This window comes from Lissotriton vulgaris, chromosome 10 (assembly GCF_964263255.1).
Source record: "Lissotriton vulgaris chromosome 10, aLisVul1.2, whole genome shotgun sequence".
Taxonomy (NCBI): Eukaryota; Metazoa; Chordata; class Amphibia; order Caudata; family Salamandridae; genus Lissotriton; species Lissotriton vulgaris.
Genome location: NC_141698.1, coordinates 805,796,608 through 805,817,737, shown reverse-complemented (window position 1 = coordinate 805,817,737; position 21,130 = coordinate 805,796,608). Strand labels below are relative to the sequence as shown.

General features: G+C 47.5%; 1 protein-coding gene across 1 annotated transcript in view; it reads right to left on the bottom strand.

The window, feature by feature from the left end:
- The window catches only part of MYRIP (myosin VIIA and Rab interacting protein), a 1,654,117-nt gene that overhangs the window by 1,359,328 nt on the left and 273,659 nt on the right, over nucleotides 1-21,130 (bottom strand). The window contains exon 2 of the mRNA XM_086941723.1: nucleotides 20,648-20,770. Within this exon, the coding sequence (XP_086797849.1) occupies nucleotides 20,648-20,757 (110 nt within the window). The 5' untranslated portion in view covers nucleotides 20,758-20,770. The remainder of the gene's footprint in view (nucleotides 1-20,647; nucleotides 20,771-21,130) is intronic.

The window sequence follows — 21,130 nt, the reverse complement described above, 5'->3', positions numbered from 1 at the left end:
TGGCTTCTTAGGCTACACGAGACTTCTGACCGGATTGTGCAACTACTTAAACTCAGTTCAGTTTCACCACCACAGTGGGCGTGGCCTATCGTGCGGCCTTGTGGTTTCTGTAGTTTGCACCAAAAATAAAACTTGAGGAAAGGGAAGCAATTTGCACTAGCACTTTAAAAGGGAGGTGACCCCTCGCACATGTCATGTGACCAAGGCCCTACGAGGGCTGAAACGTGTCGTGCCGATGGTGTTGTTGGGCTAAACTAAATAAAAAAATATTGGCACCATCCATCTGGGTTTGCCTCGTCTGATTGTCCATCCTGGAGCGTGGTTGAAGGACGAATTCTGGTGAGACATATATATATATATATATGTTCGGGGGCCAAATTTACCAGCAGCTCAGAGGGGTGGCCATGGGCTCTTGCTTCTCCCCCAGTTTCGCGTGCCTGCACATGGGACTGTGGGAGGAGCAAACCCTGATGGGGCAGCACAGACAACTAATGGAACAGCATGCCATTCTGTACCTCAGATATATTGACGATTTGTTTTTTATCTGGAGGGGTTCCATGGAAAGTGCCACCGAGTTTGTTAACAAACTGAATGTGAATGACCTCAATCTCCAATTCACTTCCACTATAAGTGATGTTTCTGTTAATTTCCTGGATGTAGAGGTTTATGTTGCCAATGAAAGAATTAAGACCAAGCTGCATAGGAAAAGTACCGCTGGAAACACGGTACTACATGCCTCCAGCAGTCACCCGCGTCACCTTATTCATAGCATCCCCTACGGGGAGATGCTAAGGATAAAACGCATCTGTAGTAATGATGATGAATGCAGAACAGCCCAACTACAGTGCAAAATGCGATTTTTAGACAGAGGGTACAGTGCCAAAATGATAGATGATGCGATTCTAAAAACCTCAAAAGTAGCAAGAGAACATCTGCTACAGAAATGCTCTGAGGTGCCCAATACTAGTGAAATGCCAACAACAGAAAAAATCCAGTGTAGGGCTATAGTAACATACAGCCAACAGCATGCTGAAATTCGTAAAATCTTCTCCAGAAATTGGAATCTCGTACGGGGAGATCAAACTATCGGTGATCTAGTAAAAAATCAACCTGAGATCACATTTAGGAAATCTCCTTCCCTAGGCAGTGCTATTGTCAATAACACTTTAGACGTTCCTAAAAAGTGGTGGGAACGGATTACAGGCTTTAAAAAGTGTCAGATCTGCAAAGCCTGCAAGCACGCCATTAATAAGACCCATTACACGAGCCCTTTCCATGAGAAGCCCATTAAGATCAGGCAAAAGTTGGGATGTAAAACTGAGTTTGTGGTCTACATCTTGGTGTGCCCATGTGGCCTCCAATATGTAGGCAGTACCCGCCTTCCAGCACACAAACGCATCCTTCAACATTTGCGGGCTATATCTGGAAAAGACCGGGCGTATCCGGTAGCTCGACATTTCGAGAAATGCCACAACAGCAACCCCGAAAAGCTTCAGTATTATTTGGTGGACTCAGTCCTACCCTTGAGGAGAGGGGGTGACAGAGACAGTAAATTGCGTCTTCTGGAAACCCGCTATATACTTGAGCTAAATAGTAAACATCCGGGGGGGCTCAACAGCACGGAGGACCTTTATACTTGTTTATAGTAGGGTCCTAGTTTCCCATTCTTGAGTGGATATTGTATTGCTGAAACGATCTAATTACACAAGTTGTGTTGCAGCAGCCTGCAGATTTTAAATACATAAAATAACACTGAACAAGTTATATTATTTTTGCACGAGCACTTTATATTTCCTTTTTACTTAGCAACCCGCTTGAAGGTGCATAGCAAATAGACTTTTCTGTAATAAATGACTAATAACTGTGCATTCCTTACCCACTGGGGTATAATTTTTGATATTATGCCAGTAATTGAAAGAAATTGAGGGCTTATTAAAACCCTTATCAGTCAGTAGTTCCTTTAAACGATTGATAAAACAGCTATATGTTTTATGAGGCAATGCTAAAAATGAACGTTTTACGAGTTGAAATGGTGTAAATATTTATGCGTAATTTGCACATGTTGCATATATATGAAGTTAGGAATATTATATATATATATTTTTTTTTTCTATTTTTATACACATAGTTCCATATATATATATATATTTAAATATTTATATTTATATTTTTATGTATATTTTTGAATAACTTGCATCATTTTAAACATTTTTGCTTGTAAATAATGAACTACGTTTTGTTCCTGCCTCAATGTATAGAAATGTGAATTTTATCGTATTAACTGACTGGTTGCTTACAGAACACTGATGTACATCTAATATACTGACATATTTGATTATTGGGAGGTCAATAAGGGCACTGCGCCCAGTAATGTTTTTTGATGTATACCCCTTTAATGTTGACAGGAAGTACTATTAGTCATGTGACCTAAATGCTATTCAAATAGTACCTTCTTCCTCCTTCTCATGACATGTGATCAAGCCTCGGCTGAGGCGAAACGCGTCATGGCGACTGGTGGGCTGTTTATTCCTCACGAATAAATGCACTAACAACTGAGCACGGAGTCTGTGGCTTTACTCGATCTTTCAGTGTGGCGTGGCGTGGCGTGGCTGTGCTCTTTGCTGCGCTCGCATTGAACTTTACGAAATATTTTGTGCCTGATCAACTTCCGAGGCACTGAGTAAAGCCCCTCCTCAACAAGTGGCGAGAAGCGGCAGGAAGTGATTGGTTCCGTGACCCGGAGCCGGATTCAGCACTCTAGTTGGAGGAAGCCGCGAGAAGCCCCTGCGGAGGAAGCACACGCCGAACTTTGACTGAAGGAGTCCAGGGTCTGAACGCTACGGGGACACCTCGACATCTGAGTTAAGGTACGGCGGCTAATACACCGCAGTGAGGAGTGTGCGCGTCTGCAGTCATTGGGAAGTTTCTCTTATTGACCGGCAACGCTTGTTGTTAGAGTGTGGTTCACGAGCCCCAATATACCATGTCGGCCGCCGTGTTAAGGAGTAGGGAGCAGGCTGCTGAACTTGTGTTGGTCACCCCGGCTGGGGGGGCAACAGCTTCCACATCGATGGGAAACTCCGCTAGCGCCATAAATCCAACGGCGCGCGATTTGTTCCGCAAGCTGGAAAAACTAATGAAGAAGGAAACTTCCAAGTGGAGGGAGAACAAGTCATTATCAATGTACATGGAAGTTGGCCGCGTACCACGCGGTCTTCGTATCACCTTAGCCCCCAATTACGAAGCCCCGGATCCTCGTATGCTCGAGGAGTGGGCAGCGTCAAACTTGGAATCCTCGGCGAAATTGATGCAAATTCTAATTAAATACACCGAGAGTGACCGAATGAAAATCCAAGACGAAATTGTACTGGTAGAGGCGGAACTAGAGAAACTAGGTGACGATGAAACCAACATGAAAAAGCTAAGAGAAGAAATGGAATGCCGATTGCAAAAGGAGGAAGACATTATCAAAAAGCGCAAAGCATTCAAATTTGAGAGGGACAGGTTGGACTACCTCAATGGGCGTATCTTTACGTTTGCTCGCAGATTTGAAAAAAATGATCAGCAAAACCCGAGGGGAAATTATAAACGTGCCAATAACAACAAAGGCAATGTGAGTTCAGCCTCTTCAGTAAGTCTTAGCTCTACGGAAGGCAGTGAATTGGAGGGTGAAACAAGAAACACACCGTTGGGGTTTACAGTACTAACGCCTGCACAAGAGGTGAGCCGCCTGTGCGAGGCAAGACGAGAGACCCTAAGACCACGAGTCGCTTTTGCGCAACCAGGAAAAGCGCAAACAGAAAACGAGCAGAGCGACGCAAACGCCACAAAGAAAGGTGGTGCAACCAAGAAGAAAACAAATCGAAAGTGGTCACAAAAAAGGCGGGGGAACCAACAGGGAGCCCCTCAATAGTCAATTTAACAAACACTGTTCTAAGCCCAAAAGAAACGAAGATACTTGGCCTTGGGCTTTCCTACTGTGCACCGCAGACCTTTGATTACGCTGGTACACGTATGGACATATACAGGTTTGTGAGGAAATTAAAATTGACCAAATTTCACCGCCTACGACCAAAATCAAGCGAAGATGAAACTGCTGTAACTTCAAGTCCCGATCTTCTTACAGCTGGGGATGCCTCCTCCTTGGAAGAAATCTGGGAATTACAAATGGAACAGAGTGAGCCGAGTGTGACGAATCGCGGCATACCAACTACAAATGCTGCCACCAATGTCGAGAGAGGAAAAGTAATTACACCTTTCAGGCCGAGATCTATGTTCAACCCCATCTCAGTGCATGACAACTTGGATACATACCAAGATCTGATGGTGGAGGATCTCAAGAAACTCTACATTTGCACAAATAAAAAGAACCAAGCCATTGCACGACAAAATCAGACTTACAATCTGCTGGTGAAAAAGCTCAAGTCTGATGAGAATCTGGTTGTGAAACAAGCGGACAAGGGGGGCAATATTGTCCTCTGGGCTAGATGTAACTACATAGCCGAAGCTGAAAAACAACTCAGCGATACTGCCTGCTATCGCAAAACTAATCTATCAGTTGTAAAAATGGCTTGGAACGACTTGAATGCAAAATTGATGGGTTGGCGCAGCTGTGGTTTGATCTCCATGGAAGAATTTAAGTTCCTTAAAAAAGAATTCCCGGTGATTCCATCATTCTACCTCCTGCCAAAGATTCATAAGGACCCTCTTATGCCACCAGGGAGACCGATTATATCGGCTATTGATAGTGCAACGGAAAACCTATCCAGGTATATTGATTTCTTTCTTCAAGAATGGGTCAAGGGACTAAACTCCTATATCAGAGACACGAGCGATTTTTTGGTTAAATTGTCTCAACATGCTTGGAATGAGAACTATCTATTAATGACACTGGACATCTGTTCACTCTATACATCTATCAGACATGTGGATGGCTTGAAAGCTACTCAATTCTTTTTGAACAAACGCCCCATATACAATGTACAGCATAATAAGATGTTAATGGGGATGCTCAACATTTGTTTGCAACAGAATTTTTTCATGTTCGGGGGTGTTAGAACCGGCTGTCTCTAGTTGGCAGAGGTATGCACTTCTGACAAATAGGGACACTCCTTTTCTAGTCAGGGCAAGGGGATCACACCCTTCGATAACCCCTGCTTACCCCCTTGGTAGCTTGGCAGAGCAGAACAGGCTTATCTCAGAGGCTGTGTGTTAAGCAATTATGACCACATACAGTAATAAAGTGAATGCACTACAAATGGACACGACACAGTAGTATTATAAAAATAAGTATTTTTATATAGGACTTAGCACAAGACCAAATAACGGCAAAACTGTACACAATCGGAATAAATACGTTCGGGAAGGAAAAAGGATAGTTCAAAGGTAGTTTCTTCTTTAGCACAAGAGTCTTTAGTATCAAGCAAATCTTCTTCTTGGAAACACAGTTCTTAGCAACAGGGTAACTCACACGGGAGCTACACAACGCTGGGGCAAAGATAATCCACAGGTTCGGCGTCGACCGCGAGGAGCGCTGCGCCGGGCCTGGAGTCACACGGACCCCCAACAACACAGTACCTTAGGAAAATGAAGCACACGATGATCAGCGGCGTCGAGCAATCCGGCGTCGCGTCTTCGGTGTCGATCAGGCCACAGCAGGCGTTGTTGATGATGCAGTTGCACAGAGTGAGCAGCGCTCACGGCGTCGAAGGGCACACGGTTGATGCGATCAGCAGCGGGGCAGACACGAGGTCCTCTGGAGTTAGAGCCGTACTCCTACTCACTGGCGTTGCTGCTGGCGTCGGTCGGGCCCAGCGTCCGATCGTCGTGATTGCTGGTTCTTTCAGAGGTGCTGGATTCACACTTCCAGCAGATAGCACTTTGTAGCAGGTGAAGTCCTTTAGCCCTGTAACTTCGGCAGGAGACTGGCACTTTTCTAAGTCCTTGGAGATTTTCTTGCAAGCGTGAGAGTACACACCAAGTTCCTCTCTCCTGGTTCCTTGGCAAAAATAAAGAAGCACTGCAGGATTCCCCCAACAACAGCACACTGGCAGAAGGGGTAGGCAGTCCTTTAGATCAACAGGCTTCTTGTCCTTGGTTACAGGGTTCCTTGTCAGAAGTGATCTGATTTCCTGGTTCAGGGGTCCTTCTCTTATACCCCTTTCCGTCTTTGATCCCTTTGTCTAGGCCGGGGGTTTCCCAACACCCTGGGCCTGCGGTGGGTGGAGCTAGGCAGTAGCACCTGGCCTATTCATTGAGCCGGGCCGGGTCCTCAGACGCCCCGCAGGAGGTGGGGCCAGCATTGACACTGGCAGGAGCAGAGCTATCGCCCTCCTGGCAGGAGGTGGGGCCAGGATCGTCCATGGCAGGCACAGAGCCATCAGTCGCTCGGCAGGAGGTGGAGCCAGCATTGTATCAGGCAAGGCAGGCTATCAACAACTACTCTCCCCCTAGCCTCAACGTAATGTCCCACTCATCCCACACTGACTCATCCAGACCTCTTGGAGCCACCCAGCTCCTGTCACACACACGTAAGACCAGCAGAGACCAGATATGGTTAGACAAGAAAATAGACACTTTCTAAAAGTGCTATTTTCGAACCCAGAGTCCAAAAACCATCCACACCAACGGATGCGTAATTAAACCCCGAGTTCAGGGATACCAAACTCGACATTGCACCATGCTCCCCGAGCCAGCTAGGATTATAGCGTTAATAATCCCGGTGGCCCATTCTATCCAACGGAGAGCAGGCTACCTCGCAATAGTGAAGCCCTAAGATGGCGGCACTTCACTATCAGGACATGCCAACTTGGTCAGGCTTGTCCTACCTTACACTTACAATGCACCCTGCCCATGGGCCTACCATAGGGGTGACTAACATGAAGTTGAGGGAAGGTTGGAGGGGCTGGCAAGTAGTTATACCTGCGCAGCCGACGTGACAGTGCAAGACTGCACGTGGGTCTCGCAATGACCGACCCGTAGACATTCTTTTACAAGGCCGCTCCTGTGGGTGGCACAACACGTGCTGCAAGCCCACGAGCGGCATTTGTATTTACAAGCCCCGGCACTCCTGGTGCACTAGACTAGGGACTGACAGTAAACCAAATAAGCCAAACATGGATACAATAGATACATCATTTTAACATAGGGAGCACTTGCGCTATGGCACTGATCAGCAGTGACACGGCGCCCAAAGCATATACCAGCAAAACATCGAAAAACAGTAGAGGCAAACAGAAAAATGGAGGAGAGACTCAAGCCAATGATGTCAGGTCTAACACGTGTCCCCTCCAGCTGAAATGTGGGGAGAACTACCCTTAACCTAGGGAGTCCTCATCACTAAGGCGGAAAAATCTTGACAGACCATCAGCATTGGCGTGATCTGTACCAGGGCGGTGTTCCACCGTAAAGTCCATCCCCTGTAGAGCAATGGACCACCTCAACAGTTTTGGATTCTCACCCCTCATTTGCATTAACCATCTGAGGGGCCTGTGGTCTGTCTGAACCCGGAAGTGAGTCCCAAACAGGTAGGGTCTTAACTTCTTCAGCGCCCAGACCACAGCAAATGCTTCTCTCTCTATTGCACTCCACCTCGTTTCCCTGGGAAGTAACCTCCTACTGATGAAGGCTACCGGCAAGTCTCGGCCCTCTTCATTCACCTGAGCTAGAACAGCCCCCACGCCATGCTCTGAAGCGTCCGTCTGAACAATGAATTCTTTCGAAAAGTCGGGTGCTTGGAGTATAGGTGCTGTGCACATTGCAGTTTTCAGGGTGTCAAAGGCCGTTTGACAGGCATCAGTCCAGATCACGTTTCGTGGCTGCTTCCTGGAAGTCAGCGAAGTCAAGGGGTGCACAATGTTACCGTAATCCTTGACAAACCTCCTGCAATAACCCGTGAGTCCTAAGAAGGCTCTCACCTGTGTTTGGGTTTTGGGCGGTGCCCAAGCCAGGATGGTATCAATCTTGGGTTGCAGGGGGGCCACCTTACCACTCCCTACTTGGTGCCCCAAGTACACCACAGAACCCTGCCCAATCTGGCACTTACTGGCCTTGATTGTGAGGCCTGCTCCGCGCAGGGCCAACAACACTTCCTGGAGGTGGCGCAAGTGTTCCTCCCAGCTGGCGCTGAACACTGCGATGTCGTCCAGGTAGGCGGCGCTGAATTCCTTCAGTCCAGCCAAGACCTGGTTGACCAACCTCTGGAAGGTGGCAGGGGCATTCTTCATCCCAAAGGGCATCACCCGGAACTGGTATAGCCCATCTGGTGTGGAGAATGCTGACCTCTCTTTTGCCCCATCAGTCAAGGCGATCTGCCAGTACCCAGACGTTAAGTCAAACGTACTAAGGTACCGGGCAGCCCCCAACCGATCGATGAGCTCATCAGCTCTGGGGATGGGGTGCGCGTCAGTCTTCGTGACCGAATTGAGTCCTCGGTAATCCACGCAGAACCGGAGTTCTGGTGAAGCACCAGGCGCTGCAGCCTTCGGGACCAAGACCACTGGGCTGGCCCAAGGACTGCTAGAGGACTCAATCACCCCTAACGCGAACATTTTGGAGACCTCCTCCTTAATGTACGCTCTGACCTTGTCAGTGACCCTGTAAGCCTTGTGCTTCACAGGAGGGCTGTCTCCGGTGTCAACGTCATGGACACACCAATGCGTGACACCCGGAACCAAGGAAAACAGATCCGGGAATTGTCCCAACAGGTGGCGACAATCCTGTTTCTGCTCAAGGGTCAGTGTGTCAGAGAGGATCACACCATCCACTGACCCGTCTTGCTCTTTGGCATACAGGAGGTCAGGAAGAGGTTCACTCTCCTCCTCCGTTCCATCATCTGTAGCTAGGAGCATGCCCACTTCGGACCTTTCTAAGTGGGGCTTCAAACGGTTGACATGCAGGACCCGCAAGGGGTTCCTGGGAGATTTCAAGTCCACCAAGTAGGTGACATCGCTCTTCTTCTCCACAACCTTAAACGGTCCAGTCCACCTGTCCTTGAGCGCACAAGGTTCCACCGGGGACATGACCCACACTTCCTGACCAGGCTGAAGCTCTACCAGAGTGGCATTCCGGTCGTACCATCGCTTCATCTCCTCCTGGCTGGCCTCCAGATTTGCCTGAGCAAGTTCTCTGAAGCGCCGAGTCTGGTTCCGAAAGGCCAGCATGTAACTGTATACATCCTGGGGAGGTTTCCTGGGAGATTGCTCCCAGCCTTCCTTGACCAGACTCAGAGGTCCTCTTACCGGGTGACCGTATAAGAGCTCAAAGGGGCTGAACCCTAGAGACTTCTGCGGCACCTCACGGTAAGCAAACAACAGGCATGGCAAGAGGACGTCCCATTTCCGCCTCATTGGTTCTTCAAGACCCATAATCATGCCTTTCAGGGTCCGGTTGAATCTCTCAACCAGCCCATTTCCTTGAGGGTGGTAAGGAGTGGTGAACTTGTAGGTTACCCCACACTCCTTCCACAGAGACTTCATATAGTTCGAAATGAAGTTGGTGCCTCGGTCGGACACCACCTCTCTGGGGAACCCCATCCGGGAGAAAACACCCATCAGTGCCCGTCCCACCACGGGGGCCGTCACTGTCCTGAGAGGGATGGCTTCCGGGTACCTTGTGGCATGGTCCACCAAGACCAGGATGAACCTGTTGCCCAGGGCTGTCTTGGGGTCCAGGGGCCCAACAATGTCAATACCCACCCGGTCAAAGGGGGTGCTGACTACCGGAAAAGGTTGGAGGGGAGCCTTCTGCTTCCTTCCGCTTTTCCCACTTGCCTGGCAAGTGCGACAAGTCTTGCAATGGATGTCTACATCCCTACGCATCTGAGGCCAATAAAAATGGGTGACAAGCCTGTCATAGGTCTTGTCCTGCCCCAGATGTCCAGCTAACGGAACGTCATGAGCCAAACCCAGTAGGAAGGCTCTGAAGCGCTGGGGTACCACCAGCACACGGGCTGACCCAGGCTCAGCAGCCTTAGGCTCGCTATACAGGAGGTCGTTCTCCCAGTACACAAAATGTGACCCTGACTGATCACCTGAGGATTGGGCTGAGGCCTGCTGCCTCATGCCCACAAGAGAAGGGCACTCTTTCTGTTCCGCACAGAATTCCTCCCTGAAGGGACCACCATCCTGCTGCCAGTGGGTCAGCTCGGGCAGATCTCCCAGTTCGGCAATTTGTTCCCCTGTGGGCTCCAGGGCATCCCCCTCAGGGTCTACCTCCTCCTGGACCACGGGAACAACGGGGGCCGGTTTCCCGCGCCTCCTGCCTCTTCTCTTCACAGCTGGGTCCTGGGCCGTACTTTCAGGCTCCGGGACCCCATCAACACCCTTACTTGCTGTCACGGATCGAGTGGTTGCACACACCCACTCTGGCACACCCAACATTTTCAAGTGCGCCGCTCTCTCCACCTTAGCCCAAGGGGAGTCTTCCAAATCATTGCCCAGGAGACAGTCGACAGGCATGGCGGGCCTCACAGCAACCTGAAGAGTACCTGAAACTCCCCCCCATTCAAAGGAAACCTGAGCTACCTCACACTCTTTCTGGGAGTTGTCGGCAGCTATCACGGGGTAGAATGCGTGGGGAACCACCTGCTCTCTGGACACCAAGTGACACTTGACAGCTGTCACACTCGCTCCGGTGTCTCTGAGAGCTTCCACTCTATGGCCATTAATGGTCACCCACTGCCTATATTTACTAGTGTTACTAGGCAGAGGGGGTGGAGGGACCATTTGCATGTCTCCTAGTGAGACCAGGGACATTTCTGCGGGACCCCTCCCACCATGGACAACCATCTCCTCTCCTCCCAAGGCTACACTTGCCAACTGACGGGGGGGGGTGCACGCGGCGGTGCATTCGAATCCTTCTTGGGACACTGGGGGTCATAAAACCGGTGTCCCACCTGCCCACAACCGTAGCAGGTTAGGGGGCCCCTATGAACAGGTTTACCCGTCGGGGCCCCTGGCTTCTTCTCAGGGGGAGGCTGGGAACCCTTCCCTTGGTTCCCTTGGGGATTACTTTGGGGCCCTTTCTGAGACTCCTTCTGTTTACCCTTGTCCCCCCCACTCTTCTGCTGGGGACCCTGCCCACCTTTGGCTGAGTCTCCCACTGGACCCTTGTGGACCCTGGTACTGACCCAGCGGTCCGCCTCCTCAGCAAGTTTTCTAGGGCTAGATATCTTGCTATCAATCAGGTGCTGGCGCAGCTCTGGAAAACAGTTATTAGACAAGTGCTCCCACGCAAACAAATCATAGAGAGCTTCATAACTTTCCACTTTGCTGCCCTTTACCCAACCATCCATGGCTCTGCAAAAATAAGACACATATTCAACCCACGTCGTACCAGGCAACTTCTTACATTCTCTAAAAGCTTGTCTGTACTGCTCGGGGGTTAAACCATATCGCAACATTAAAGCATCTTTCATATGAGCATACGACATCCTATCTGCAACAGGCATGTCCAACAGGGTATCTCTTCCCTCATTCACAAAGCGACCCCACAACCCTGCTCCCCAATTCTTCTCAGGGACCTGGTGGGCCAACAATGCTAACTCATATGCTTTAAACCATTGACCAATATCTTCATTCTTATTGTAATCTTTGATCACATCTTTCGGGAAGTGAAACTTACTTTCTGCAGGCTCGGATGGAATGCTGCCACCAGAGGGATTCAACTCTAACTTTTTAGCTTGGATATCCAGTTCCCTCAACCTGGCTTCACGCTCCAAAGCTAACTTCTCTCGCTCAAACTCCAACTTTTTGATCTCTAAATCAGCTTCCCTTCTACCTCTTGCATTTTCTAACTCCAACTGCCCATTTATCTTTAGCCTTGCCATCTCCATGTTGTAAGCTCGCTCTTTCGCCCTTTCTTCTCTTTCTTCAGGGGAAAGACCTTTGGAGGAAACACTGCTTCCGGGAGAGGGCACAGGTCCATTCACTGGCACCTCCTCATCCCCTTCCTCTGTGGGTACCACCACCACATCAGAGGGATTTCTGGACTCCCACCAGGCCTGCAATGCTTTATAAAAATCATCTTTTCTCGAGAGGCCGGTGGTAGGAACTTCAAACTGGTTGCAAAAGTGTTTCAGCTCATCTTTCTTGTATTTCTTTAGCTTACTCCTCTCGAACTCTTCCACAACAACGATAGCAGGGGCAGTGACTCCGTTGTCACTCATGGTTAAAACTGGCAGTGTTCAGAAAATCAAGTTTCAGGAAAGCGGAGAACAAAAAATAGGATCCTTCCGAATCAGATTGTGACTGCGTTATGGTCTGCTTTCACTACGTAGCGCACACTAATCACTGTACATGGGTCATAAATGCAAGGTCCAAATCCTCACCGCTGCATCCAATGTTAGAACCGGCTGTCTCTAGTTGGCAGAGGTATGCACTTCTGACAAATAGGGACACTCCTTTTCTAGTCAGGGCAAGGGGATCACACCCTTCGATAACCCCTGCTCACCCCCTTGGTAGCTTGGCAGAGCAGAACAGGCTTATCTCAGAGGCTGTGTGTTAAGCAATTATGACCACATACAGTAATAAAGTGAATGCACTACAAATGGACACGACACAGTAGTATTATAAAAATAAGTATTTTTATATAAGACTTAGCACAAGACCAAATAACGGCAAAACTGTACACAATCGGAATAAATACGTTCGGGAAGGAAAAAGGATAGTTCAAAGGTAGTTTCTTCTTTAGCACAAGAGTCTTTAGTATCAAGCAAATCTTCTTCTTGGAAACACAGTTCTTAGCAACAGGGTAACTCACACGGGAGCTACACAACGCTGGGGCAAAGATAATCCACAGGTTCGGCGTCGACCGCGAGGAGCGCTGCGCCGGGCCTGGAGTCACACGGACCCCCAACAACACAGTACCTTAGGAAAATGAAGCACACGATGATCAGCGGCGTCGAGCAATCCGGCGTCTTCGGTGTCGATCAGGCCACAGCAGGCGTTGTTGATGATGCAGTTGCACAGAGTGAGCAGCGCTCACGGCGTCGAAGGGCACACGGTTGATGCGATCAGCAGCGGGGCAGACACGAGGTCCTCTGGAGTTAGAGCCGTACTCCTACTCACTGGCGTTGCTGCTGGCGTCGGTCGGGCCCAGCGTCCGATCGTCGTGATTGCTGGTTCTTTCAGAGGTGCTGGATTCACACTTCCAGCAGATAGCACTTTGTAGCAGGTGAAGTCCTTTAGCCCTGTGACTTCGGCAGGAGACTGGCACTCTTCCAGTCCTTGGAGATTTTCTTGCAAGCGTGAGAGTACACACCAAGTTCCTCTCTCCTGGTTCCTTGGCAAAAATAAAGAAGCACTGCAGGATTCCCCCAACAACAGCACACTGGCAGAAGGGGTAGGCAGTCCTTTAGATCAACAGGCTTCTTGTCCTTGGTTACAGGGTTCCTTGTCAGAAGTGATCTGATTTCCTGGTTCAGGGGTCCTTCTCTTATACCCCTTTCCGTCTTTGATCCCTTTGTCTAGGCCGGGGGTTTCCCAACACCCTGGGCCTGCGGTGGGTGGAGCTAGGCAGTAGCACCTGGCCTATTCATTGAGCCGGGCCGGGTCCTCAGACGCCCCGCAGGAGGTGGGGCCAGCATTGACACTGGCAGGAGCAGAGCTATCGCCCTCCTGGCAGGAGGTGGGGCCAGGATCGTCCATGGCAGGCACAGAGCCATCAGTCGCTCGGCAGGAGGTGGAGCCAGCATTGTATCAGGCAAGGCAGGCTATCAACAACTACTCTCCCCCTACTCTCAACGTAATGTCCCACTCATCCCACACTGACTCATCCAGACCTCGTGGAGCCACCCAGCTCCTGTCACACACACGTAAGACCAGCAGAGACCAGATATGGTTAGACAAGAAAATAGACACTTTCTAAAAGTGCTATTTTCGAACCCAGAGTCCAAAAACCATCCACACCAACGGATGCGTAATTAAACCCCGAGTTCAGGGATACCAAACTCGACATTGCACCATGCTCCCCGAGCCAGCTAGGATTATAGCGTTAATAATCCCGGTGGCCCATTCTATCCAACGGAGAGCAGGCTACCTCGCAATAGTGAAGCCCTAAGATGGCGGCACTTCACTATCAGGACATGCCAACTTGGTCAGGCTTGTCCTACCTTACACTTACAATGCACCCTGCCCATGGGCCTACCATAGGGGTGACTAACATGAAGTTGAGGGAAGGTTGGAGGGGCTGGCAAGTAGTTATAGCTGCGCAGCCGACGTGACAGTGCAAGACTGCACGTGGGTCTCGCAATGACCGACCCGTAGACATTCTTTTACAAGGCCGCTCCTGTGGGTGGCACAACACGTGCTGCAAGCCCACGAGCGGCATTTGTATTTACAAGCCCCGGCACTCCTGGTGCACTAGACTAGGGACTGACAGTAAACCAAATAAGCCAAACATGGATACAATAGATACATCATTTTAACATAGGGAGCACTTGCGCTATGGCACTGATCAGCAGTGACACGGCGCCCAAAGCATATACCAGCAAAACATCGAAAAACAGTAGAGGCAAACAGAAAAATGGAGGAGAGACTCAAGCCAATGATGTCAGGTCTAACAGGGGGCCAAATTTAAAAGCAGCTCAGAGGGGTGGCCATGGGCTCTTGCTTCTCCCCCAGTTTTGCGTGCCTGCACATGGGACTGTGGGAGGAGCAAACCCTGATGGGGCAGCACAGACAACTAATGGAACAGCATGCCATTCTGTACCTCAGATATATTGACGATTTGTTTTTTATCTGGAGGGGTTCCATGGAAAGTGCCACCGAGTTTGTTAACAAACTGAATGTGAATGACCTCAATCTCCAATTCACTTCCACTATAAGTGATGTTTCTGTTAATTTCCTGGATGTAGAGGTTTATGTTGCCAATGAAAGAATTGAGACCAAGCTGCATAGGAAAAGTACCGCTGGAAACACGGTACTACATGCCTCCAGCAGTCACCCGCGTCACCTAATTCATAGCATCCCCTACGGGGAGATGCTAAGGATAAAACGCATCTGTAGTAATGATGATGAATGCAGAACAGCCCAACTACAGTGCAAAATGCGATTTTTAGACAGAGGGTACAGTGCCAAAATGATAGATGATGCGATTCTAAAAACCTCAAAAGTGACAAGAGAACATCTGCTACAGAAATGCTCTGAGGTGCCCAATACTAGTGAAATGCCAACAACAGAAAAAATCCAGTGTAGGGCTATAGTAACATACAGCCAACAGCATGCTGAAATTCGTAAAATCTTCTCCAGAAATTGGAATCTCGTACGGGGAGATCAAACTATCGGTGATCTAGTAAAAAATCAACCTGAGATCACATTTAGGAAATCTCCTTCCCTAGGCAGTGCTATTGTCAATAACACTTTAGACGTTCCTAAAAAGTGGTGGGAACGCATTACAGGCTTTAAAAAGTGTCAGATCTGCAAAGCCTGCAAGCACGCCATTAATAAGACCCATTACACGAGCCCTTTCCATGAGAAGCCCATTAAGATCAGGCAAAAGTTGGGATGTAAAACTGAGTTTGTGGTCTACATCTTGGTGTGCCCATGTGGCCTCCAATATGTAGGCAGTACCCGTCTTCCAGCACACAAACGCATCCTTCAACATTTGCGGGCTATATCTGGAAAAGACCGGGCGTATCCGGTAGCTCGACATTTCGAGAAATGCCACAACAGCAACCCCGAAAAGCTTCAGTATTATTTGGTGGACTCAGTCCTACCCTTGAGGAGAGGGGGTGACAGAGACAGTAAATTGCGTCTTCTGGAAACCCGCTATATACTTGAGCTAAATAGTAAACATCCGGGGGGGCTCAACAGCACGGAGGACCTTTATACTTGTTTATAGTAGGGTCCTAGTTTCCCATTCTTGAGTGGATATTGTATTGCTGAAACGATCTAATTACACAAGTTGTGTTGCAGCAGCCTGCAGATTTTAAATACATAAAATAACACTGAACAAGTTATATTATTTTTGCACGAGCACTTTATATTTCCTTTTTACTTAGCAACCCGCTTGAAGGTGCATAGCAAATAGACTTTTCTGTAATAAATGACTAATAACTGTGCATTCCTTACCCACTGGGGTATAATTTTTGATATTATGCCAGTAATTGAAATTGAGGGCTTATTAAAACCCTTATCAGTCAGTAGTTCCTTTAAACGATTGATAAAACAGCTATATGTTTTATGAGGCAATGCTAAAAATGAACGTTTTACGAGTTGAAATGGTGTAAATATTTATGCGTAATTTGCACATGTTGTATATATATGAAGTTAGGAATATTATATATATATATATATTTTTTCTATTTTTATACACATAGTTCCATATATATATATATTTAAATATTTATATTTATATTTTTATGTATATTTTTGAATAACTTGCATCATTTTAAACATTTTTGCTTGTAAATAATGAACTACGTTTTGTTCCTGCCTCAATGTATAGAAATGTGAATTTTATCGTATTAACTGACTGGTTGCTTACAGAACACTGATGTACATCTAATATACTGACATATTTGATTATTGGGAGGTCAATAAGGGCACTGCGCCCAGTAATGTTTTTTGATGTATACCCCTTTAATGTTGACAGGAAGTACTATTCGTCATGTGACCTAAATGCTATTCAAATAGTACCTTCTTCCTCCTTCTCATGACATGTGATCAAGCCTCGGCTGAGGCGGAACGCGTCATGGCGACTGGTGGGCTGTTTATTCCTCACGAATAAATGCACTAACAACTGAGCACGGAGTCTGTGGCTTTACTCGATCTTTCAGTGTGGCGTGGCGTGGCGTGGCTGTGCTCTTTGCTGTGCTCGCATTGAACTTTACGAAATATATATATATATATATATATATATATTTACTCCTGCTACCATCTAGGCGCTGAAGATGGCTTACCTGTAGCCGAAATGCATTCGCCAAGCTCGCAAATAAAGCTGCCTCTTTGTATTCCCCTGCTGTGGCCCTCATTCTTTTCCTTGGCGGAGATGGTTATTGGATATTGTTAGTGCGGTTTCCAGTGACTCGCTTTGGGGGCCCCCGCAATATCAAGAGTACTCAGCCTCGCTGGTTCGTTCACTTCTGTGAATTTTGGGACTGTCCAGGAGTCTGGAATGGACCCACCCAATGGCCAGGAAGAAAGCAGCGGTGTAGGGGTTATCCGGCTCCTCGCTGGGCGAGGTGAACTTTCACACTTGCCCCCGCAATTCGGACTCCGTGGCCCTGATGGTTGTTGCAGTTGGGGACTCGAGGGGGCTATGTTTGCAGGCAGAGAGTGGCATTGATGGAATGTTGTGGTGCCCTGTTTGCCGAAGAACTCCGCCAAACCGAGACTAACCTGGGATCCACACTGCATTCTGGGTCTGGTAGTTCATCTGCACTCTAATTGTATGCAGCAGGTGATTCTCTGCACTTGTTGAGGGGCGGAGCTGGCAGCAACCAATGTGTTGTAAGCAGGACACATTTAAACCACAAATGGGCTTATTTGCTCCTACTACCATCTAGGCGCTGAGGAAGGCTTACCTGTAGCCGAAATGCATTCGCCAAGCTCGCAAATAAAGCTGCCTCTTTGTATTCCCCTGCTGTGGCCCTCATTCTTTTCCTTGGAGGAGATGGTTTTTGGATATTGTTAGCGCGGTTTCCAGTGAAGGGGGGCCCCGCAGCTTCAAGAGGACTCAGCCTCGCTGGTTCGTTCACTTCTGTGAATTTTGCGACTGTCCAGGTGTCTGAGACCCACCCCATGACCAGGAAGAAAGCGACGGTGTAGGGGTTATCTGGCTCCTCGCTGGGCGAGGTGAACTTTCACACTTGTCCCCGCAATTTGGACTCCGTGGCCCTGGTGGTTGTTGCGGTTGGGGACTCGAGGGGGCTATGTTTGCAGGCAGAGAGCGGCATTGATGGAGCATTGTGGTGCCCTGTTTGCCGAAGAAGAACTCCGCCAAACCGAGACCAACCTGGGATCCACACGGCATTCTGGGTCTGGTAGTTCATCGGCGTTCTAATTGTATGCAGCAGGTGATTCTCGACACTTGTTGAGGGGCGGAGCTGGCAGCAACCAATGTGTTGTAAGCAGGACACATTTAAAGAACTGTTAAACCACAAACGGGCCTATTTGCTCCTGCTACCATCTAGGCACTGAAGAAGGCTTACCTGTAGCCGAAATGCATTCGCCAAGCTCGCTAATAAAGCTGCCTCCTTGTATTCCCCTGCTGTGGCCCTCATTCTTTTCCTTGGAGGAGATGGTTTTTGGATATATATATATCTTTCCCTTTATATATATCTTTCCCTTTTTATTTCTAATTGAGAGTTATCATTCCATGAGTCTATAATTCCTACCGTAGAGTTTGGTGTTGGCAAATGTCTGACTTAATTATTTGATTATTACATGTAAACCTCTTAATAGGCTTAACATGTCTTAAATTCGCTTTTGCCTTCCCCCTTTTTGATGAATCAGCCGGTGACCAATGAGTTATAATTGAGGCAGGGATCTGTCTCTTTGTCATGGCTGACATCGCACTTTTGCACTTTACACGCGTGTTTGCACTAATAGTTTATGTATTTCAGCACTTGCACTTTAGTAATACCTAGGGGCAGTAGGTAAATGACAATCTCATCCGGCACCACAGAAAATAGTTTATCCTGTTCTCTTTGGTTGTTAACACTTCATGGAGGGACGTTCACAGGAAACTTTCCCAGTCCCCTTTTGCTTGCGCCACAGGGGACTTGCTTGAGCCCCCTTCTGTATCAGGTCCAAAACCTGTATCAGGTCCAAAACCTTACACAGTCTAACCTAGAATTTGACTTTGCTGTGATTAAAAGCTCACTTTTTAGCGACCCTGCATGCATGGTTGTACCATGCCGCAGGCTTAAGGGGTTTCCTAACCACTTGTTTCGCTTGACCTAATCGGTCCCTTATCTGAAAGAGTACTGCTTCATAACTTAATTTAATTTTCTCATTCCTAAGCTCTTGGGGAAGTGGGAGTAAAAGTTTAACCTCCTTCTCCACCTTCTTCACAACTAACTTGGGTTGAGGGGTTATTTTCCATCCATTTCCACTGAATAGTCCTCTGATTATTTGCTTGGGATAGGACTATCAAATCTGCACTACCCAGGAGTGCTGGTTTTGCAACTGAAAATATTAGTACTGTCACGCTTAAACCGTGGTTGTCATTGTCCAATCTATCCACCACTGCCATACCAGGTACAGCAGGCTAGAGCTTTAAATCAACAAGAAAACAGTCAATTATACTAAGGTGACATTTCCTATTATAAGTCAGTTTTCCTGTTTGATCTAAGGGAGTCTAGACATTAGTCGCTCTAGGTTCAAACATTTGCATTAATGCTAGCATGTGGGCCGCTTTAGGAGTCCTTCTCACATTCAGCAAATCAATTTGTGTGATATTCCATTGCCTGTCCCGATCCACAGTCATATCAAGTGGGGTAGCAACTAATGGTTCAAATGTGGTGTTAAAGACCCCTATCACCATTAATAAGGTATTTCCCTATGTGCTCAAAAAGAGTGTGCTCTAGCACATATAATACCCTGGTCTCTGCATTACTTGCACTTACTCTATTATATACATAAAACATATTTAAGGACTATTCAGATGGAAGTACCAAACTAACTGCCATAATGTTGATAGAAACGATTTTGATTGGGCACTGGAGCCTGTTTTTTTTCCAAATTGCTAATTCCGCTCAAGGACCTTCCCCTCCCCGTCTGGAGTGTGTTTAAAGGAAAATATGTAAACCCACTCCTATGGATGGGAGAGGGGCACCATGTCTCCTGAAAGAGGAATAGGTCATGAGAATTAATAAACTGACCTCATTCCATCTCATATAGCAACGTGGTTACCCCTTCTACATTCCATGACACAATTTTTTTATCTGTGACTGCTTAACAAGGATTAGGTTATGAGAGACTTTGAGATGCATACCTCCATTATTAGATGTCTCCACACTTATATTGCAGGTGTAAAGTAGGTGAGAAGACCTCTGAAAACCCTGGGGCATGGTTGCACTGCCTCAATCCCATTCTCCTTGGCACACATGAAGGGGCACACATTTTCATTCTCTAAATCCTCTACCAAAAGTCATTGGTGAATGGGAGAAAGTATAATATTCAATGGGTAATGAGGTGTGTAGACCTCTTCTAGAAGGAACAGGCACCCTGGTAAATGTCCAATAATGTGAAATTTACAGTGTCACTGAGCATATGCGAGACGAACATATGCAAATGAAGAAATTATCACGTGTAGTTGCACTTGGTGAGGAGATCTGTAATACCAAACTGCTTCGGCCAAATTAAAAGTGGCCGCTTTTTATAAACTGCACAAAATAGGGCCCCTGGTCTCAAGTACAAGTCATGTCTATTCATGTATGGACAGGTGCTTTGCAGTTCAGGCTAAAATATGTTGATGATATGGTGGGGCAATACCATGGTCTCTGTGGTCTCCCAAACAATGAAAACTAGTATGTCTCACTGTCAAACTAGCGAAAAAATAAATACTTTCATTCATGGTGCCAGAAAGATCTCTACCATAAAACCATATGTTAAACCATCTGCAAAGTTTTTCCAATCCACAGTCTTTGTGAATTTTCAGTAAAGTTCTTGACATACACCAAAGCATAAAAAGGCCACTTTACCTTAATCTTTCCTCCTCTTTTTTGCGTAGGCTGAAATCTCTCTGGACTACTTGAAGAACATGCTCAGCCTCATCTTCAGTCAAACCAGACAGATCAAGTTTCCTCCCCATGTCTCCAGGTCACCTGCAAGCAATATGAACGGGACATGTTTAGAAGCAACCTTAACATGTTATGACATGCACAAGTCTTTAAAGCCACATTGCATGAATAAAAACAAGCATTTGCAATGCAATAGGTCTCGCTTTACCGGTAGTTTGAGTTATTGGCATTACAAATAATAATGCAATGCCAATAAATCATACTTTCAGTAATGCAAGCCCTAGTTCATTGCAAATGCTTGCGTTGTGAGCCAGCAACCAGCATTATATGTCTCAGTGCAGTACAGCAAGCTGCTCTTCGAGGTCCCTAGTGAACAAGGCACCACCACTGCGTGTATAGGTGCAGTACCACAAGCTGCTCCTTGAGGGCCCTAGTGAGCAAGGC